Here is a 21,709-nt window from a genome sequence, read left to right on the forward strand (position 1 = left end):
ATTTAATGAAAAAAATGTTACATGGGGTTTTGTTATTTGTGGCCTATATTTATTTTGATTTGTCTCTTTGGGGCTTGAAGAATTTATTTTATTTTTCACCTCCGAGTCAGATAGGCTACTTGAATAAAACACCTGTAATGGGTGCATAGCATGGATGTATGGTGCATCGACAGTAAACATGAGGTGTCATAAAAGCACAGGTCGGCCCTTTAATGACGCACGGTTTACGCAGTTCCCGGAAGTGCAGTGGGGACACAGGCCCCATCGATTCAACACAACTGCATACATAAGCATTTACTAATAATAAAGCTCGGTTTGTATATAATTTTCATGGAGTACTACCGCTAACACATATGGAGTGTCAAGAGGAAAAGCCGATCATCTATACTATGGAAAACAAGCCGATTGTGACATGTGAGTGTTTAGTAAAAGGAGACGTTCAGTCTTATTTTTCTGGTCTTGACAGTAAGCCAGCCAACTAGCTACATTCAGTAGCTCGTTTTAGCTAAGCTAGCAGGTACCCTCATATTAACCAGCTTGGAGACGGTGCGTGTGGTGATGTGTGGCTTAATTTTTTACTCGTCAAGGCTATAGGTTCATACTTATACACTGCAACACTGTCTGTGATAAATGTTAACATGTGTAGCGGCATTTCTCTCAGCTAGTTTGTAGCTACATCGATTAACAGGCCTAGCTAACGATACAACGTCACGGCTAGTTGCTGCAGTTTTGAGAAGGATATCACCTTGTTCCCTGATAGACAGCCACAGTTTTCTCCGTTAACAGCTCAGACTGTAGCTAGTTAGCTAGCTACCACATGATGTTTGGGCGGTGGGGTCAGTTTGCCATTCATAAATCCCTTGGAATCTTATGGAAGCTTCTTGGAGAGGTTATTTTAGGAGCCGAGTCTGGTATTTGGTGCCAGCTTCCTCTCACACCGCAGGCTGCTCCATTTTTAGGACATAGTGCACATATGTCACAGAGAGGTCGGAATATGGATATAAAGCATAGGTGTGAACGTTGACTAATGGGATTTGTTGATGTGTTCAAAATCTAAGTCACAGGTTTCCCCAAGTGGGATCCAGGGAACAGCCTGTGTTTCTTGAGGGGCTATCCGGTGTCCTAACTCAGGTTATCATCTTTGTTACATTGGGACTTTTGCATTGGTGAATGGATTAAGAAATAAGCAACGTAACACACACACACACACACACACACACACACACACACACACACACACACACACACACACACACACACACACACAACAACAAAAATCACAAGTAAACCCTGCAAAAGTACAACTCAATGTTCCTTCTGCTTTTAGTGTTGTCCCCAGCAAGATGAGCAGCGTTGTACTTTAGCTGTTATTTGACGCTGTGTTGATTTACACAGGCACAGGGATTATACTGGTGTTTGCTTTGCCGGGTTGTATTTGATAACAGGTGTTTATAGCCTTTGTAGAACATTCAAAGTTCAGTTTTGTTCAGACTTTACTGGAGCTTTAATACCCCAAAAAGATTAATGTCAGCAATTAACGCACACATTAACGCATTAACTAAATGTGTAAACTGTTGCATTTTAACAAGGTTTCAGATCAGGGCAGACTCACACTGGTCCATGCTGAATTGACATTGAGAAAAAACACCAAATACAAATAGTGTTTGCTGGCAGTCATGAACTTTAAGAGTGACCAGGGTTTTTCCTGCTAGAAGAATTTTTGGTTACACGCAGAACGGTCATGCTTACTGTTGTGCGTAGTTATCCCCCCCTCCCCCCACCCAAAGACCCATTCTAAATCAGCTACCAGTTACTAATGTAAATGGAACTCACTAGGGCTGACGATTGTCCTGCAGGATGTTTGAAGGTGTTTACATTAACAGTGAGGACTAGTTATCCTGTTTCCCCTTGGGGGGTATTTATAAAAAAAGGGCTTATTATGTGGTTCATTGGATGTAGCCCAGTTTCAGTGCAGCTTGAAATCTAAGCTAAAGACCTATCTTTTTGATGTTGCTTTTCTTTAAATAATCTATTTTATTAACTTTAATTTCTTATACTGCACTGTAACTTTTATTCTTATACTGCACTATCAATTTTATTCTTGTCTTTTAATGTTTTTAATTTGTTTATTATTGTTTTTTAATTGTTTTCTAACTGCTCTTTAATGTTTTATGTAAAGCACTTTGAATTGCCCTGTTGCTGAAATGTGCTATATAAATAAAGCTGCCTTGCCTTGCCTTGAACAATTACTTCAGTCCTATAAGTCACTCTTTATCAAAAAGCACACAGCTTTCATGAATGACAGATTGAGCTTTGCTGAAATGGGGAACTGGTGGCGACATTGAAGTAACTTTATTGTTGAGCTGGACTGGGTATTCTACCGATGGGGAGCAGGGCCTGGTACACAGCACTGGTGGGGAATTGGAGGATGGACCAACCTCAAACGTGGATCTGCACAGCTTAGGAGCCAAATATTAAAAAAATTCAAATGCAATTTAAAACTGAGCATCAGCACCTTACTCTCATAGTCCTATTTTCATTTTAAATGCAGTGTGCTTCAGTGCAGTGCCACAACAAATATATTGCAGTACTTAAGGACTGCTCTCCATATTGACAAGTATATGATGATCTAAGGGGCGGATTTTTACTTTAAAGCACTGGTGAGATGTGAGGAGCTAGTTAAGTGAACAAGACCAACTGTTAATAGGAATGGCTCATACAGTAGTGTTGTTAGAAGGCTTCTATGTAGACTCAGACTGTGCACTAATATGACATGGTGATGAAACTGGGTCTAAGGATAGAGGGTGTTTCTCGCTGTGCAGATCGTAAAACTCTCTGGGACAAACGATGACAAACTCAGTGATTTGAAACCGCTCTGCAGAAAACTGTTTGTCAGTTCAGCCACACATTTTCAACATTAGGCTCCCTAAAGCACAATTGCAGTAGAAAGCATGAAATGTGCACGGACATATGAATCCAGTGCGATACAGGACAATTTTCCAAAGCTTTTTGGAAGCAGGCATTTATCAGTCGCTCAACAAAAAAGACCGAAATTACAGTTTTAGAAGTGAGTAAATAATCAGTTACAGTTAAAATGAAAAATATAATTTTTGTGTTGCTCGGTGATTCCCAGAAAGACGGCAACCATGGCAACTTTTGCTGATTTTTCTCCTCCACTCTCCAGTAGACTTGCAGTAACTCCGGTGGTGACTGCGCACATTGAGCTCAGAGCCCAATAAGTTATTCATTATTTTATTAATAATGAATTTAATTAAGTTATTCGGGGTGGAAAGACCATTTCAAACAATATATAAAAAAGTGTATATTGGAAATGGTTAACTGTGATGAGTGTAAAAACATCAGTACAATGGTTGTGAGGAGAGCAAAAACAACTTCTGACTTCTGCTCTGGATTTTGTTCTTTAATGTTCAATTTTTTTAGTCAGTTAAGTATTCTTCGTAGCATTTGTACCCTTTTCACATTATACCCCTGCTATTCTTTGTATTTACATTAGTATGATTGCAAATGAGTTTTCCAGTTATGTGCAAACTTAATTTTGCCCAAAAAAGTTTCTGTGTCCCTATTTGAATTCTTAATTTTTGACTTATTTTTAATTGCCCTTTTGTTCTGCCCTTTTCATCACAGGTGCTGGAGACCAGGGCTTGTTTACGTCTCTCTATACCTCATTGGCCCAACAACTTCCCAGGGAGCCAATGGAGTGGAGGAGGTGAGTACTGCTCTGGTGAATGTATAATGGAAAAACATTGTAATAGCTTTTACTTTTCGTTGCCACTGTGTCAGAGAGGATTGAGTTGATGGGCTGCTCTTGAATTTTTGTCCACTCTCATTGATGTGAGTGGGTATGTTTTTGGTACAGGTGGTTAACATCATTACACCATGCATTTTTATTTTCTTACATAGTATTAGAGCAATTTTGATTTACATACTTTCTCTCTTGTTATTATTAAACTGTTTGCATAGAATAATATTATACTGAATACTCTAAACAAGATAACATGGAGCCATTGCGTGTCCTTGTCTGAGCACGGTGTGTTCCTGAGGGCATGCATGCCTGACCAGACCAGACCAGACAGGGGAGACAACAATTGACGACATCTACTCTGTACCATGATTTATCACATTTTCACTTAATATTATAAAAAGCAGCTGTAGAGAGCTTTTCTTTAGGTTGTTGTCTGTACTATTCTGTAGTGCGGAGACTGCCTCCTTATTGGGTTCTCAAGTAAAATGAACTTTAATATATCTTCAGTGGCCCTGTATAGCCACAATAATAGCTGCGTATGATGTAAGAATGCTTTCTGTGATGTCTGAGATGGAGCAGGAGAAATTGTCTCACATTGACTTTTTTATGAGCTGAAATGAGAGTTGAGAGTTTGTTGGGCTTTTTATTGTGATGTCTGCATTTATATTCCTTTTTAAGGTTATTACTTATTAGGAATACATTTGAATGAGCCAATGAAGGATATCAGAGATGAGTATCATAGTTTTGACAAATGACATACTTTTATCAAGGCCTTGTTGTTCTCTCTTCAGGTGAGGGATTTGATAAAGGACAGTATTTAGTCACAACAATAGTATGAGAAACTGAATTGTCCTTCAAACACTTTTAAACTAAGCTTCTGCGAAAGCTGCTAATCCAGTGACAGATTCAGGGGTCCAGTGTTCATGATCTCTCTCTCTCTCTCTCTCTCTCTCTCTCTCCCTCTGTGGAGCTAATGTATGGAGGGAAAAAAATAATAATCTGGCATGGATTTTCCATAGATATGGCCACAGTTTTTCATGGACCAATAACCATAATATTCATCGTAAACGGCATGTAATTGATCCTATAAAACCTGCTTTCTTTTCCGTACAGGACTTATGGCCGTGCACCAAAAATGATCCACCTTGAAGCTAATTTTGTCCAGTTTAAAGAGGAGCTGCTCCCCAAGGAGGGCAACAAGGCTCTCCTCACCTTCCCTTTTCTCCACATCTATTGGACCGACTGCTGTGTGAGTAGTTACACACACACACACGCACACGCATGCACAACAACCTCCATCATTCAGTCACTCAATTGTAATTTCATTAACAATACTGAGAACAAAGTGTGTTAAGATACAAGGGAGGTTTGTCTTCCTGTTCCAGTGGGACAATAAAGCACTGTTCTATTAAATTCTATTCCGTTCTCTATCCTGCTGGCAGATCTGGTTCAAAGACTCCAGTGCTTTTAATGCTATAACTCTCTGTGAGCACTTTTGTGTTTCAGTAGTCGAACACTCGGTGCAGATGATTTGGTTGTTGTGATAGCTTTCTGTGTTTGCTGTCAGACAGTTGCACGCATAATGACTTGATTTGTAGCCATAAAAGCTTCCTGTCAACTAAGACTAATGAAAGATATGCTGCTGCTGTTAGAGATTGGATTAAATGTTGACTGTATTATGACCATTACAATTGAGTTGTCCGACACTATAAATATAAAGACACATCAATAAGAACACTTTTATTCTGCGATCAGTTACGTTAACGTACAACCTGATTAATCCTAGAGAGGCGGTGGCGGGAACACAAAGTCTGCCTTTTAAGGTTGCTGCTACCTGACCTTTTCCCAAGAAAACACACAGATTCTTCATAAAGTTTGTTTATTTCATCTGTTATGGAGTATAGGCAATGTCTGCTTGTCTACCCTCCTAAGAATAGATGAGTACTTATGGGCATCTTATCTGGGAAAAATAGGTCACACAGCTCTGTAAGCAAGATATGCAAACTCATAGTGTAAGAGCTATAAGATAAGTTAAGAGTATTTTGGCATAACTCCCATGACTCGTAAGGTTAACAGGCACCCACAAAGCCTTATTTTCCTTGTCCATACAACACCCAGAAAATAGCATTTTCAAATGTATTTAGTTGTAGAGCATTTTCTAATGGAAGGAGAAAATAGCACGTTTGTGCACACTTGACGGATTTTTAGGAGCCTGCAACCACCAACATAAACTGAACTGGACATCGACTGTGCAGGGCCGCTGCTTAGGGAAAACAGATAGGAAAAAAGAAATGGGGACACAGGAACCTGCTGAGCAGCAGGTTAGTTTAAGGAAGTGCTGTCATCAGCGTGTGACTCATGACTTTTCTTAAGAACTATGCCTCCAGTGTGGAAGTAGTGAGCCTGCGTATCGTATGTGTACGCAGATGGGCACAGCAACATTATCACCTGTACAGTATTACAAATTCACTACATATTAGACCATATTAGATTAAGGAATCACCACTTCCCTGATAAACAACTATCTAAAAGGAACATTTCCTTTACGGTTAACTGTCACATGCAATAATTGTGCCTTAGATGCTGTCTAGTGACTGAAACTGTGACTCTAATTTCTATCAACACGTGATTGCATGTGCAGTGTCAATCGGCTGATCACCAAGATTCACAACCCAAAAAATTATCCTGCCAAATGTAACTAGAAGTTCACTTCCAAAACATTGTGAAACACCAGGGCTTCAGTTCCTCTCCCTGCCACTGGACACTGTTACGTAATAACAGACTTGTCTTAATACAAACCACTGAGTCACAGCATTCAGTAAGTTATTATAAAATGTAAACTTGCTGGCCAGCATTCTTTTTGTAGTTTCTGTCCTCTGGTATCTTCTGATGTGGAAACATCCTCCTCATTGTGTACAACATACAGGTCACTTAAAGGAGAAGTACCCTTTCCCTTTCTTTCATCATTCAGTCATTAATTTCTACAAGACTTGATTTCCCCCAAATTCAGTATCAACAAGAGTTGTTGTATTCCTTCACATGTATAATTGTTTTGTTTTAACGTCATTTTTGGGGGTTCACATGAGTCAATCAAGAGTGAGAGGATACTGTTATTTTACCTATTATTTTGTAACGTCATTGTAGGACACAGAGGTGTATAAGGGCACGGTGAAGGAGGACATGATACGCTGGCAGAACAGCTTGCGAGCTCATGGCTCAGCAGACTGGGTCATCATCGTCGTGGAGACCAACGACACTAAGAAGAAGAACAAGACCAACATCCTGCCTCGGTCATCCATCGTGGACAAGATCCGCAGCGATTTTTGCAACAAGCAGAACGACAGGTGAGAACACTCCTCCCCTATAAACTAGTTGATTTTGGTGAATTTTGGAGCGGACCATGAGAATTGGTAACAGACTGACTTATTGCTGCCGTTTTTATATGTTCTCACAGCAGGCAACATAATCGATACCTGCTGAATATAAGAAACCATGTTGATTCAGCCTTCCCTGAGTATATGAAGGTTATTTCCCCTTTGACGCAGGTGTGTGGTGCTGTCCGATCCTCTGAAGGACTCATCTCGGTCTCAGGAATCCTGGAATTCCCTGCTGCTCAAGCTGCGAACTCTTCTCCTCATGTCCTTCACCAAGAACCTGGGGCGCTTTGAAGACGACATGCGTACGCTCCGAGAGAAACGCACCCAGCCTGGCTGGAGCTTCTGTGAATACTTCATGGTCCAGGTACATACTGTAGGAAAACAGCAGGCGTGCGTCTGCACAGAAAGAAAAGTAGAGGTTGTGTAATGACTGAAACGGAGTCAAGTCCAGTCTCATCAAATCAGCCTCACCCCTATTTTGCACCGGGCTCGTCTGCGCCGCGGTCCGGAGGCACCGCGACTCGATTTGATTCTTGTCGATGCTTGATATTCCACCGGCTGGGCCGTGGCGCAGCCCAGAAGCGTGCGTGAAGCCGCTCTCCTCTACGATACGATATGTTTATATATATATATATATATATATATATATATATATATATATATATATATATATATATATATATATATATATATATATATATATATATATATATATAAAAAAGCTGAAATGAAGAACCTATTCATCAGTGTGATGTAGAGGGATTCTATGTTGATGCTTTCCTAACTCTGCCTTGTGTTGTGGATTATGGTGCTAAAGTGTCCCAGTTCAGTTGTTACTCACCTGTGTGTGTGTGTGTGTGTGTGTGTGTGTGTGTGTGTGTGTGTGTGTGTGTGTGTGTGTGTGTGCGCGCGTGTAGGAAGAGCTGGCCTTTGTTTTTGAGATGCTACAACAGTTTGAAGATGCCTTGGTCCAGTATGATGAACTGGATGCTCTTTTTACCCAATATGTCCTTAACTTTGGAGCTGGAGGTAAGTTACCACCACTTAATGGTTGGCTTCAATATGAGTCTTCTCAAGTAAAATAACATGCATTTTTTTGTTTTCAAGATCAAAGGTCCATTCTAGTTTTGGTTTTGGTCTGACCAGTCTATTTCTATCCACAGATACAGCTAACTGGCTCGGATCGTTCTGCGCCCCAGTGCGCAGCTGGAACGGCTTGCTTCTTCGGCGGCCCATCGACATGGAGAAGAGGGATGGGATCCAGCGCGGAGAGGCCAGCCTGTTAGATTTGAGGAGCTACCTGTTCTCCCGCCAGTGCACCTTACTCATCTTCCTCCTGAGGCCCTGGGAGGTCACACAGAGAGCCCTGGAGCTGCTGCACAACTGTGTCCAGGAGCTCCGTCTGCTGGAGGTGCAGACTCCTAAAGGGATATTTCTGTCATGTATATTACACTTTAATCAACTTCATGCACTTTATACAGGCTGAATCTCAAAATGTATTCAAAACCTGTAGCCATCTATAGAAAACGCAAAATAAAAATGGATAATTCTCTGTTTGACATATGAGTTGCTCTACATCCTAAATCCTGAACAAACCTACATAAAAAGCCTAAACGGACTGAACTAAATGTGTCACTCATCCTAATGCTGTGTGTTGTTGCTCTTGTTGTTAAGGTGTCAGTGCTGGAGGGGGCGCTAGACTGCTGGGTGTTTCTCAGCTGCTTGGAGGTTCTGCACAGGATCGAGGGCTGCTGTGATCAGGCCCAGTTAGCTGCAAACTGCTCCCATACCGTGGGGCTGTGGGCCTACGCCACTGACAAGGTAACAAAAAATTACTGAATCATGTAGCTTTGACTTTGATTGACCAAGATGTGTTATGATACCTTTAGAGGGCAAGGGTCCCGTTCTTTATATTGCAGTAGTACATTTCTGACTTAAGAGGAGGAATTTATTTGCTCATTCTTTTACTTATTCATTTAAATAGTGAGCACTTAATAGCTGGTAAAAATGTTTTTCTCCAACTAATAAAAGCGTTTTCAAATGAAATTCTTTTTTTCTTTTTCCTGTCTGTCTTCTCCAGCTGAAGTCCCTGGGGGAACTCTGTGGCCTGGTGTCAGAGAAGGGACCCACATCAGAGGACCTGAACAGGACTGTGGATCTGCTGGCCGGACTGGGGGATGAGAGGCCCGAGACTGGTGAGTTTTCAGATTGCTGTTAAATAAAACTAGCTTCATTTTCAAGTCCTGCTGAGTGGTAATGTTTACAGGCGTACCAGCCCCTCCCATTGATGACATCAACACATAAATTGTGATCTAGGGCCCTGACACACCAACAGTCGGGCATCTTTGTGCCGAGTGTGGTTGTCTGTTGCATGTAGCTTTTGCGGTGTGATCGGCCCTCATCATCAGCGGGTCAGCTGACTCAGGACTGACTGGGTGTCTGACAGATTGATCTGGGATTTCACCCATTTAGTGCAGTTTCTCCTTATCTTTTGCCCCTGCCTTTTCTTTTTTCTTCTACAAGCAGACGGCCATGGGCTGAAAACGCCAGCAAAGCAAAACTTTACAGCACTAATTGCAACTTTTTATCAAACATTTTTTTATTCACTTTATCAGACATTTATTACTTGTACTCCACTTCCAAATACTATTTACCGAATGAAAACTCATATTTGAAAGACCTGTGCCTTGTTTTCATTTTCCTTTTGTTATCCTCCACAGTCAACAGTTTGCAGAGCCCTTACAAAAAGCTGAAAGAAGCCTTGTCGTCTGTGGAAGCTTTTGAAAGGCACTATCTTGTAAGTCAATATCTTGCCACAGCTTGGTGTTGTATTTCTGTAGTTGGCAAAGCAGGAAGTTAACACACATTTTCTGAATGTCTGTCCCAAAACTTAAATCATTATTTTCTGATGTAATCTCCTGGAAACAACAGTGGAAATGATCCTTCTCCTCCCTTTTCCCTTCTCACCCTCTCCCTCCTCCACCACCTTGTTGGCCACTTCTTGCATCAGGAACTCTCTCATGCTGCTATGGAGATGTATAGGGCCATCGGCCGGCTGAGGTCTGCCAGACTGGTGGGAAAAAGCCTGGCTGAGTTCTACATGTAAGTAATCCTTCTACTTCGCTTGGGGTACACAAGGGTTAAAGCAGCTATGCTTCCACGCTGGTATTTTCAGGTCTTTTTGCTAATTAGGCCTCTTCTCCAGAACTGTCAATCAGTTACTGCTTGTAAACACCCACACACTCCTGTGGAGAGGTCTAATTAGGCAGAATAAATGAAAACACTAATGTGGTACGATGGGTGTAAATGGGGTTTTAAACTAAATGTGAAGCCATAAATGTGCATTTGAAAGTAACATTTTAAACACATTTATTATAGTATATCATGCAGTGACAGGTTTCTTTTAGCTGGGTTTTGAAGTGGCTTTTAAGAGGCAGATTTTTGACATCACTTTTTAGATAACTATCATCACCCAATGCCCAACGCCAGCCAAAAGCAGATGGATAGTTCATCATTCTGCATTCACAGTAGATGTCAGCCTTTAAAAACTATTTAATTGGCAAAATAATACCTTTTGCAAATATTTAAAAAAAGAATAAAGCTTAATTTGTTTATGCTTAGTACATGAATGGTATAGATACTCTATCTGTTGTCTGCCTTTACTTTGGTCTTTAAATTAGAGTTGATTTCACTTCTAAGTAGCATTGTAGAAAAGGATGTGGAAAAGCTAACATTCTGTCAGTTATCTATGTGTTTTTCTATAGATACTGTATGAAAAACAAGGTGATGTATTTCTGTCTGTTTTTGCGTTTATTAGGAAGAAGGGGGACCCTGAGCGGGCAGAAACCTTCTTACAGGAAGCTTTGAAGTCGTATGTATCAGAGGGATGGAGCCTCCCCGTCACTCACACCAGGAAACAGATTGCGGAGTGTCAGAAGCTGCTGGGCAGAACTGAAGAGTATCCTTCATAACACCAACACCAAGTATAGCCAGAAGACCAATTAAGGGCCAAATATGTCAACTTTACAGTAGTACAAAGATTAAATTGTAAAAGGAAATAACCTTCAGTGTTCTGTGGCATATGCAGTTGTTCAAATAGTCAAAGCCTTATAGTGCTGTACACTAGAGAAATACATTAATCAGCTTTGAGTTGGTCGTATTGTGCCATCTTTTCAGTCAGGGTTAAAGTAGGCTGGCCCATTGGTGATCCAAAATCTCATCCAACATGCTCGGGCATTGGCAAGTTAACAAAGGGGTTCCTGTGTTGACCTGATAGAGGTGGTGTTCTTGTACCAATGCACTGCAGTGTCTGGTTTCCTTTACAGCCCACTGCAGCTACTTGCAAACCAGTGCCTTGTTGGCAGGTGATGTGAATCTGACCACAGAGGAGAGGAAGCACTTTTGTCAAGAAATTCTGACCTTTGCGGACAAGGCTGAAGATCAGTGTAAGTGATCATGCCATCATTACAAGTTTACCTTCACAACACAAAGCTTAAAGGGGCAAAACCACCTCATAAACTCTGTTGTATATCATCAGTCTGTGATGTTCACTGCTTTCTGGGGGTCTTTAACACCATATTTAATTTTCTTCCCCCACAGCTCACAAAGTGACTCTCAGCATGGGTGTTTTTTCTCAACTCACACGGCTACAGTTCCGTCCAGCCACAGCCTCTGTGCACTCTGGAGCCGTCCTGCAGGTGGAGCTCACTCTGCGATGTTTGATGCCCGTGGCAGTGCACATACAGCAAATAGCTGCTAACATTCACTTTGACCTGGAGCGTGGAGGGACTAATGGAAGGTCTAAGGGAAATCAGAGACAAACAAACCCAGGGACAATAGAGTTTCACCAAGGTAACTCGTCAGCGGGTCCGCCCTCCTCCTCAGCTGCTGGTCCCCCTTTAGAGCTAGATGAGATTCAAGACAGGAGTCCTTCGGACAATTCGCTCAACTCTACAGGAGTGGTGTGTAAAAACACTCATCTGGTAATGCGTCTTCATGAAAACATCTCGCTGCCCGACACGCCCAACTGTGTCAGCCCTCCTGCTGTTACCATCCAGGAAGGAGCACAGATGCTGAAAGTGCAGGATGTAACGTTAGAGCCCGGGAATAACAGCATCATATTCACAGCACCAGTAAGAGAAACTTTGCTGCCACCTTAAATGAAAAAAACTAAACTAAAATGTGACCCTTTTTTAAAAATAACTTTTGCTCTGTCACTATTATCTTTTGTGTGTAGAGTGGACAACCAGGTACTTACACATTGCGTCAGCTGTATGCCACGGTGGGTCAAGTGCAGTTTGTACTGCCTCATATCTACCCATCGGTCCAGTATGAAGTCTATTCTCAGGAGCCTCAACTCACCGTGGAGCCTCTCTCAGGTCTGAATGTTGAAGTTGAAGTTGTGGTATTGGTTTCAATTTTCAAGTGTGTTTGCTGTGTACTACATGAACTTAATTCCATGAAACACTAAAACTGCGCAACATTGATTTCTCAATTTTATATCACTTGCTTACCTTAGGAGCTGCTCAGCTTTTCACATATTTCTCTTATTGAACAAACCAAACATGCAGCTGGCAAACCAAAACGTATCACACTATCCCCCAGTCTTCTTCAGCTTACCATGTTATGAGTGTTTATGTGATTGTCTAGAATAAGTTGGGTATGCTCATATAGCAAGTCTAGAGTCTTGACAGCAACGTGTATCATATTATTTAACTGTTTCTGTACAAGCCTTCTGTATTTACATAATTATGCAGGGCTGAATCTCCATTTGCTGTCATGCAAATATTTGTATGATCATCACCTGAGCTTGCATCACATGGGTTTCTGCCGCTCTGATTACCACCATATCACGTTTATGATTGTATATAAACCACAGTGCAGCATGTGTGTGGCGTTTTTGTTCACTGTGGTTGTGTGTTCTTCAGAGCCACTGTTGGCCGGTCTGCCTCAGATGGTGAAGTTCACTCTGTTGACGGGTCACTACGCAGTGAAGAAGGGAGACGCTCTGCAGCTCAGCAACACAGACACCATGCCCATCCTGCCCTCTACCAGCTGCACCGCCCGCATCAGCAACCCAACAGCTGGTCAGTACACATTAGAAAAGCTTTATTTGAATCCGCCACTCTGCTGTCATTCTTACCCCGTCTGAAATCTTTTCTGTGCACAAGGCCACATGAAAAATATGAATCACGATTTTTTTTAGCTTAGAATTGATATCATGATTCTCTGCCACGATTTGTTTCTCACAAAGTGTAATGTTTATTGCACACATGAACCATGACAAAACAAAAACAAATTGTCAGTACCAAACATTGATTTTTTTTTTTTTTTGGCACCTATAGCACATTGCGCATCACCACAAGCCTGTAAACATAGAGGCTTCAATGAATAAAGAAAATGAAGTACATACTGGCCCTTTACAATAGGCTACCAAAAATAGTGACATAACACATTGAACTAAATATGGCCCTAATACAGGCCCTATCTGAACTCCTTGAACATGTCTTTACATAATTAAAACATGTCAATGTCAAATGCTTTCATTAAATTAATTGAAGGACGAAAAAAAATCGCGAACGGGTGAATTGAGATGGCAATTTTGTAACGATTTATCGTGCAGGCCTATTGTGCACTTATGTTGTAGGTGGTGGGCGTGTTCATCGCGGCTTGAGCAGAAGTGATAACATTATATTTGTTTGGTTCACCTGGTTAATTTTGGGCTTTGACAAAGAGGGGGTGATCCTGGGAGTGAACACTTTCTGTTGACCCGCAACACTAACTTTTTATCGACTCAAAAAGTAACTTTACTTGGTAACTGCAGTACTAGTTGTATTTTACGTGTGGAGGAATAAATCATTGCAATACAATCTTGAGCGCGTCACAGTGTGTTTATGCGTCTCTCAGTGTTTAGTCCCTCGCGGCCGCACTTTGTAGGACTGCTTACAGCCGCAACACACTCCTACCACATTAAGAGACACTCCAACCATAAATAACCACTCTTTGTTTTTGTCAGACTATGCTTCTTGGGTACGTAATGTTCAACTCATAAAAATCCGGTTCCTGCAGAAAGCTGTGTGCCTATAAACACACTGACGAACCCATTTACAGCTTTTCTCATTGCTATCTATTCCGCTTCCTGTGTTCAGAGTTGGTGGGTGAAAGCGCCCTGTTCATCCAGTCGTCTGAGAAGGTGACCAGCATCAGCCTGCCCGCCACCCCTCCTTACCACACTGTGGAGTTCCTCCTGGAGGTTCTGTGCATCATCCCGTCCGGGTCCGACCGGCCAGCCAATGAGAGGCTGACCAACGGCGAGGTCCGCCATCGACCACGCAGCTACAGTCACCCTGACACGCCCATGACCGCCATCGACCAGAGGGTGAGCCTCTCAAACAATTACACATTTTCAAAGTGTGAGACGGGGAAATAGCGATGGAAGACTTAGGCGGTATCTATACGGTAATCTAGAGCTGTAATGATTATGGATTCATAGATTAGTTGCTTGACATAAAGTGTATCGGCAACTATTTTGATAATTGATTAATTGTTTAGTCATTTTTCAAACAAAAATGGCTAAATAATTGATATTTCCAGATTCTCAGATGTCGGTAATCGCTGCTTTTCTTTGGCTTACATTATAGTAAATTGAATAATTTTGGGCTAGGGAGTTTTTGGTCCGACAAAACAAGACATTTAATGAAGTCACTTTGGGCTCAAGGATACTGTAACAGGCATTTTTCACTGTTTTCTAATGTTTTATAGACCAATGATTTTAATTGAAAAAAACAAAAACGGTGCAAATTAATCTGTAATAAAAAATAACCTTAGTTGCTCTTTGTAATTAGGCCAGTTAGAGCTGTTTGAAATAAGCTACTTCAAGAGATTTGATAGTAAAGTCCCGCTGGTGTCTGTCCCCAGATGTCCATCGACTGTCCGTGGTCCATCTACTCCACGCTGCTTGCCCTCACCTTCTACATCCCTTTCAAGACCAAACACTCTCTGCTTTCTGCTGGTAACAGGTGAGCCTCCATTCTCGTAGAAATAACCTGTATATGCCATTTTTAATTGTAAACCAACAACGTTTATCCATGGGAATCCTTGGGAAATATTTTCACTTTCACATAAAATCGTAAAAAACCTCCTTTTACTAATTTAATTAACAGCATGCTTTACCATTTACATTCCCCAACTTGCTCATACACATGCCTGACCTGTGACCTTTGACCTGACCCCACAGGAAGTACATCCAGGTGTGTGTGCAGAACATGTCAGATGTGAACTTCACGCTGGCAGAAGTAAAGCTGGCCGAGAAGCAGCATGCGTCACTGGAGCTGCAGTCTCTCAACACTAAAACTCAACAGGTGAGCAGAAATAAAAAATCAAACCAATGTCATTGACTACAGGATGGATCCATAGATGGCTTCCAGTATACATTTCATTATATTTATGGGAAAATATTCGAAATGAGTAAGATGGGTTCTACGGCCATGTTTACACTAGTCTTGCATTGCCAAACCTTCCTTCACAGCGCTGCGGAGGAGGGTCTGGCTACACACAGCACTCTGGGATGGGAGAGAAATGTTCTCTGGTTTATTGGCATTTCTTTAAACCAATCACAATCGTCTTGGGTGGCGCTAAGCTTTGGACTCAATGACTGTGCCGCTGCAAAATAGCCTCGGGAAGTAACTTGTTTTGGTGGAACATGTGTACGTTCTAGCTAGCTGTCTGGATTTACCCTGCAGAGATCTGAGGAGCAGTTAACCATAGTCTTCATAAATTGACCGGGAAAACGGAAGGTGTGGGACATCTGGCCGAAATATGACGGACATCCGGCGGAGTTTCCAGTGGCACCTGAACAATCCCGGAAGTGGAACGTCATTGATATAGACTATGTTCACAATAACGAGGATACATATGAAAATACTTATTTTTCCCCTTAGTTTCAGCCTTCCATCTACAGGGAGCAGCCTGAGGATGCAGCTCTTGATTAACCAGTTGATCTGTGTTGCAAGCTGCATTCATGGTCATGAACTCTGGCTAGTGACAGAAATAATGATTGTGTTCACAAGCAGCCAAAATGAGTTTCTTTAGCAGGGCTGAGATGTAGGGATAAGGCGAGGAGCTCAGATATCCAGAGGGATTTAAAGTGGCCAACTGAGATGGTTCAGGCATCGGATCAGGGTCCTCCTGGATGCCTCTCTGTGGAGGTCTTCACAAAGAAAATCAGAATTGACAAATACCAAGCAGAGTATCTGGACATGTCTGTCAAAAAGATCTACCCACTCAGCCATACTCTTTAGTCTTTACCATGATGGCAGTTATACAGAATGTTGTTGTTCACTGACCGAAACAGGAGGAAAAGATTTTACACTTTTCCAGTTGCTTTATTGCTTTGGTTTAAGTTTGGATCCTAAGGTTTTTGTTTTTGGCCCCGTTTAGTCCTTATTTCTCAAATAAACAACATTTGCAAATATGTTCACATTAGTGTTGTCTGATGTTAAAGAACATCAAAACTACATCAATCACTAATTCATATGCTTTTTTTTTTTCTTAGCTTTTGTGCAGTAAGCACAGTGTGTTCTGCTTGTGGGAGGTGAGGTGGAAGGATGACCTGCCCTCCTGTCTACAGTGTGTATTCTCTGCCAACTTCTCTCCACTCAAGCAAGACGTCTCTGCTTTCAAACCCTTCCACTACCAGTTCCAGTTGGAGAGAGTCACTGTAAGTCCACTTAAACATTTATTGTGTCCCCTTTGTCCTGAGAGTTTGATAAGTGAAGCTGTAATTGTGTCGCCTGAAAGCCAGACAAATCTGCGAGTCAGGGGCGTTTCTAGGACTTGATGAGGCGCGGGGCTTAGCCCAGACCCATTCAAATAAACTGAAGGCAATGTACGCAGATCACAAAAGCGGTGATTGGCTTTCCAAGTTTGCCGTGTTCTGTTCATTTCAGCTGCCCAGTTTGTAGATGTTAGTTAGATGGCACAAACATTTGGCTTAATCACAGCTGGCCAGGTACCAAGGCAAAGGTTTTGTTTCCATTTCGGTGGACACATCAAATGTGTCCAATTTTGAGCGTTAAACATTTAATTTCCTGCATTCTGGTGAATTAGATGCACCTATTTCCACCGTTTTCTGCTGGAAATATCATTATTTATGTAAAGGGAAACCTAGATGACAATTCTAAATGTAAAACTATAATTGTAAATAATGCAGTAAGGCTCTTAGGCATTCTGTATTGTGTTCACGTATTCTCCTGTAGATCAACTTTTCTCATTATCTCTGCTGACTGAGACAGGCATAATTTACTCCTCGCTCCTCTTTTGCGTCTTTTTGTTGGGGAAGTAACCTCTTTAAATGTGCATGTGGCAATTAAATATCTAGATGTTTTTAAAACATCTGGACAGGCAATTATGTTCCTGGTTTGAATAAGTGATAATGTTACTCATGTAGTATAAAGACATGCATATACTATTTTGTGAGTTTTGGTTATCTAAACACTCCTACCACATTAAGAGACTTCTTTCCACCATAAATAACCTCTGTTTGTTTTGGTCAGACGTTGTACAGTGTGAGAGCTGAGATCTTTCCTCCTGCTGGTGAGCAGCACTGTCGCTCCGGTTACCTCTGTGGCCTGGAGGTGTGTATAACCCGACTGACTGAGCCTGCGGAGGGAGAGATGGCGGAGGACAGCAAGACTGACACCGATGGCCTCAAAACCACCAAACTCATGTATGAAGGTATGTCGGGTTTATCATCCGGGTTTTCTAAACTGATGGAAAAACACAAGCAGGGGGAATGGGGATTATACTAGCACTGAAAAATTCTTCTTTTATTCAATAAGATGTATATCATCGGTGCTTCAAATGTGACTAAAAAGATCAAATTTAAGCTTTCTTCAAGCTCTGGTAATGTGTGACAAATGATTATATGATGAAATAAAAATGTAATGAAGATAATCATTATTTCCAGCTAAGATTATAGTAAAAATATTCAAATAACGATTCCAAAAAGAGTCAAAAAGAAAACCAAATGAGTGCTGAAATGTTTTTTGCTTAAGCTTGATTAGTCAATCAAACTTTAATTAGCAACTATTTTAATAATTGATTACCTGTTTAAACAAATTTTTAAATAAAAATGCCATGTGTTTATTTTTTGATTTTCCCGCCTTTGTTCTCATTCGTTCATCATATCGGACATCTGATAAACTAAATAATTAATCAGTTAGATGAAAGAAATATTTGATAGGCTAACCATTAAAGAAGATATTCATTAGTTGCCGACAATATTGAAAGTAAAAAATCTAAAAAGTAAAAAAAAAAAGTCAGCTGTTTGCCGTAAGCACAGCGAAGGCTCATCGATGCGAGTTTAGCAATTTTTGCAAATATTTCTAGAAGTAGATTGATCACTTTGTAGATCATATAAGCATGCATATGAATACAAATATGTTGATATTTAGAGTCCCTGTAGAGTCACCAACTGTAGAACAGACAATACATCAGTGACGTGTGTGTGCGTGTCTCCACAGTGGCTGACGGCAGCAGTAACTGGGCGGTGTGCGGGAAGAGTTCGGGGATGGTGTTGATGCCGATGGTGGCCGACGCCACTCACAAGGTGCAGATCGAGGTGATGCCTCTGTTTGCAGGACACCTGCCCTTCCCCAAGATCAAAGTGCTGAAGTACCTGCCTCACACTGCAGCAGTGGCCATTCAACCAGACCCTGGTAAGACCTCCCCCAACACAAAACCACACATCTTAGTAGATGTTCGTCCCATGTTATGTAGCAGGAAAAAGCACTTAAATGTCATTCAAGCAGCAACTAGTGGGTTAGGGTAAGAGAGAACGCTGCTTATTTAGAGGAAAGTTCTTCCATGATGTCTTCAAAGAGTAAGAGGCAGCTAAATGTCAGGTAAACAATATATTAACCTCCAAACCACTGTCTGTTAGAAAAGATGTAGTCATCATTCAGGACAAACTTTAATTTTAGCTTTGGACAACTTGTAAACAAACAGAATACATTAAATAGCTGAAAATGGAGTGGAAATCACACTGGTCCGTCAAAACCTAATGGACCTGTGGGATGTGAAAACAACATTATAGCAAATGGACTTCTGCTGACTTGTTGATCTTCTCTCTCATCCTGTGGACGCTCAGTAATTAGTTTGTCTCTTCCCGTCCTCAGACAGCTGCGTGGAGAACGACAGTCTGTCCCTGCTGGACAAGGCGCTGGACGACCAGGGGGACACGGCGAGCATCCGCAGCCGGGGCAGCGTGCACTCTGTGGGCAGCGGTGACCAGCAGCAGAAGGGTGTGGCCATGCCGCGTCTGGAGCCCTTCAGCCCCGGACAGGTGTTCAACCACAGCCACGCACAGCAGGTCCTGGTGCTGCCCGCCACCGACGACCACATCCTGGAGGTCAACGCTACATGACCCTGGTGGCAAGACCGCCCGCTTCTTATAGAACTGAACCCAGGCCCTGGGTGGACTCTGCTGAGCTTTTGCTCTGGGGCAGATCGGGTCCATGAGTCCTTGTCAAAGACCGCTGCAAGTTGCCGGCATGGACTCACCCCTAAGCATGAAACTTTCACATCACTGGAGACATTACGGACTAGACGCAGTGAAGAGCCAATGACATCTGCTGATAAAATTTAAATAAAGATGTTTCTTTGCCATACTTTGTACATAGCTCATTGGATGGATTTATAGTTATATATATATATATATATATATATATATATATATATATATATATATATATATGGACTGATCAATCAGATTGGCGCCTGTCCTGCTCCTTTCGAACTGAAGAAAACAGTCCTGATTGTCCCATGATGCACCAAAGCCCTAGATGTGTGTACGCCTCAGTCAAAGTTCCAGTACTTAAGTAGCTGATCGAGTGTGTCCAGCTGTAAGTGCTGTTCCTGTGCCACTCAAGTAGTCATCATTTTTACATTTGAGACTTTTGCCTTGATGGTTATCTTCGAGTTGCTTCAATTTTACAGAAGTCAAAATGAGGAAGGTTAACAAACTTGAATGCATCTTTGGAGACATATCCATCCTCCCAGACTCTTCTGTCCTGCCAATACGAAAACCATTCCCTCTGATGTATGTTGAAGTAGAATATTAATTCTGACAACAGACTACATAGTATCAGCCTGATAATGGTCCCAAAATGATCAAAATTTCAGCTTTTGGATGGTTGTAACGTCATGTGAAATTGAGTTGTCTCTCGCATCCTTTTGTATTTTAAATTTGGACACATTTTAAACTAATACTGCTACGTTGTAACTAATTATGGTGCTTGCTGATCGATTATTCAACCATTCATAAACTATTACCTGTAGCAAGGTTTTAATTAGATCAAGCTGCTGCTCGCCCTCCACAGTAGAGTTTTGGTAAAAATTGTACATTACTATACTAAATAATGTATTCTAAATATCAGTTTTATTACAAGTATAACGGCAACGAGAATTGTTTTTGTACAGGCAGGATAAAAAAAAAAGTATGGAAGCCCTGAGAGGCAAGAGAAGCAATTTTTTCATCTGAAAACGTCTGGGGGGGAAATATTTTTATTCCCAGGCTAATTTTTTCTCTTTTCTTGTTCTTTTTTTGCCCCATCTCTGAAAATGGGTGAAATGGGGTAGTGGTGCATTTCAGCCTCTTGTGGCCGACATGAGTATTACAATAACAAACCCTTCAAAAGAAAATTCTCTCTTGCCTCTCAGGGCTTCCATAGCAAAGTCGCCAGTGATTATGAAAATGTCTTAAAACATACAAGTCAGATTTATTGGATAACTGCATTCATTTTAAACAAAAAGAGAAATGCAAACATCAGCACAAAATTCTCAAATGTAAAACCATTGACGACATGAGAGTTTCCAACTGAGTCTAGCGGTGTGTGCCGTGTGTATCTGTTCAGCTCATAGACTGGAAGGGTTCAGCTGTAGTGTGTATGTGTGAGGGTTTACGTGTATGTTTCGGTACGAGTGTGTGTGTGTGAGATCAGGTGAGATCAGCCAGTGCACATTATAGTCTATCTATTGTCTTACCTTATCAGTGGATTGTTCATATACAGTGTGTGTATATTTATTGTGTTTGGGTGTGCGTCGCCAAATCCATATCCGAGCTATGCACACATACCGTTAGGTGTTGAATAGATGAATGTAATAAGTCTTTATTGGATTTATTTATTCATTTATTTGAGAGCATGAATGTCAGCTACTTCTCACCCCCCCCCCTCCCTTTCCTCCCCCCTGGTGCACACACACACACACACACAGTGTAACTACAGCCTCCAGCTCCTCTCTGACCACTGTACATACTGATCTGTAAATAATGATTCAAATCAAAATCATCTTTGATTTCCAACTATATTAAAAAAATCATTGGAACTGACTTGATGTATGGTGTTTATAACGGCATGTTAGCAAGAACATTACAGTTAAAGAAGGTCTCCTCGCACAAGAAGTGATTGTTAAACCTGTCTAAAACGTGCATTTATCTACTGCTGTATCGGCCTCCATTTTCATGGTTTCAGGCTTTCTGACGGATTTTGGAACCTGGCTGCAGGAATTT

The 21,709-nt window shown here is 41.4% G+C and overlaps 1 protein-coding gene across 1 annotated transcript; it reads left to right on the forward strand.

The window, feature by feature from the left end:
• The first annotated feature begins 233 nt into the window (after positions 1-233).
• trappc10 (trafficking protein particle complex subunit 10) lies at positions 234-19,808 on the forward strand. Its single transcript, XM_028591321.1, has 23 exons — positions 234-414; positions 3,646-3,727; positions 4,877-5,012; positions 6,908-7,107; positions 7,309-7,504; positions 8,058-8,169; positions 8,304-8,551; positions 8,815-8,961; positions 9,221-9,335; positions 9,861-9,937; positions 10,151-10,242; positions 10,958-11,098; positions 11,476-11,585; positions 11,740-12,272; positions 12,377-12,518; positions 13,068-13,226; positions 14,289-14,518; positions 15,058-15,158; positions 15,377-15,500; positions 16,694-16,858; positions 17,694-17,874; positions 18,663-18,857; positions 19,317-19,808. The coding sequence occupies exons 1-23, from the start codon at positions 354-356 to the stop codon at positions 19,562-19,564; spliced, it is 3,795 nt and encodes a 1,264-aa protein (XP_028447122.1). The 5' UTR covers positions 234-353; the 3' UTR covers positions 19,565-19,808.
• The last annotated feature ends 1,901 nt before the right edge of the window (positions 19,809-21,709 follow it).

This window comes from Perca flavescens, chromosome 11 (assembly GCF_004354835.1).
Source record: "Perca flavescens isolate YP-PL-M2 chromosome 11, PFLA_1.0, whole genome shotgun sequence".
Taxonomy (NCBI): Eukaryota; Metazoa; Chordata; class Actinopteri; order Perciformes; family Percidae; genus Perca; species Perca flavescens.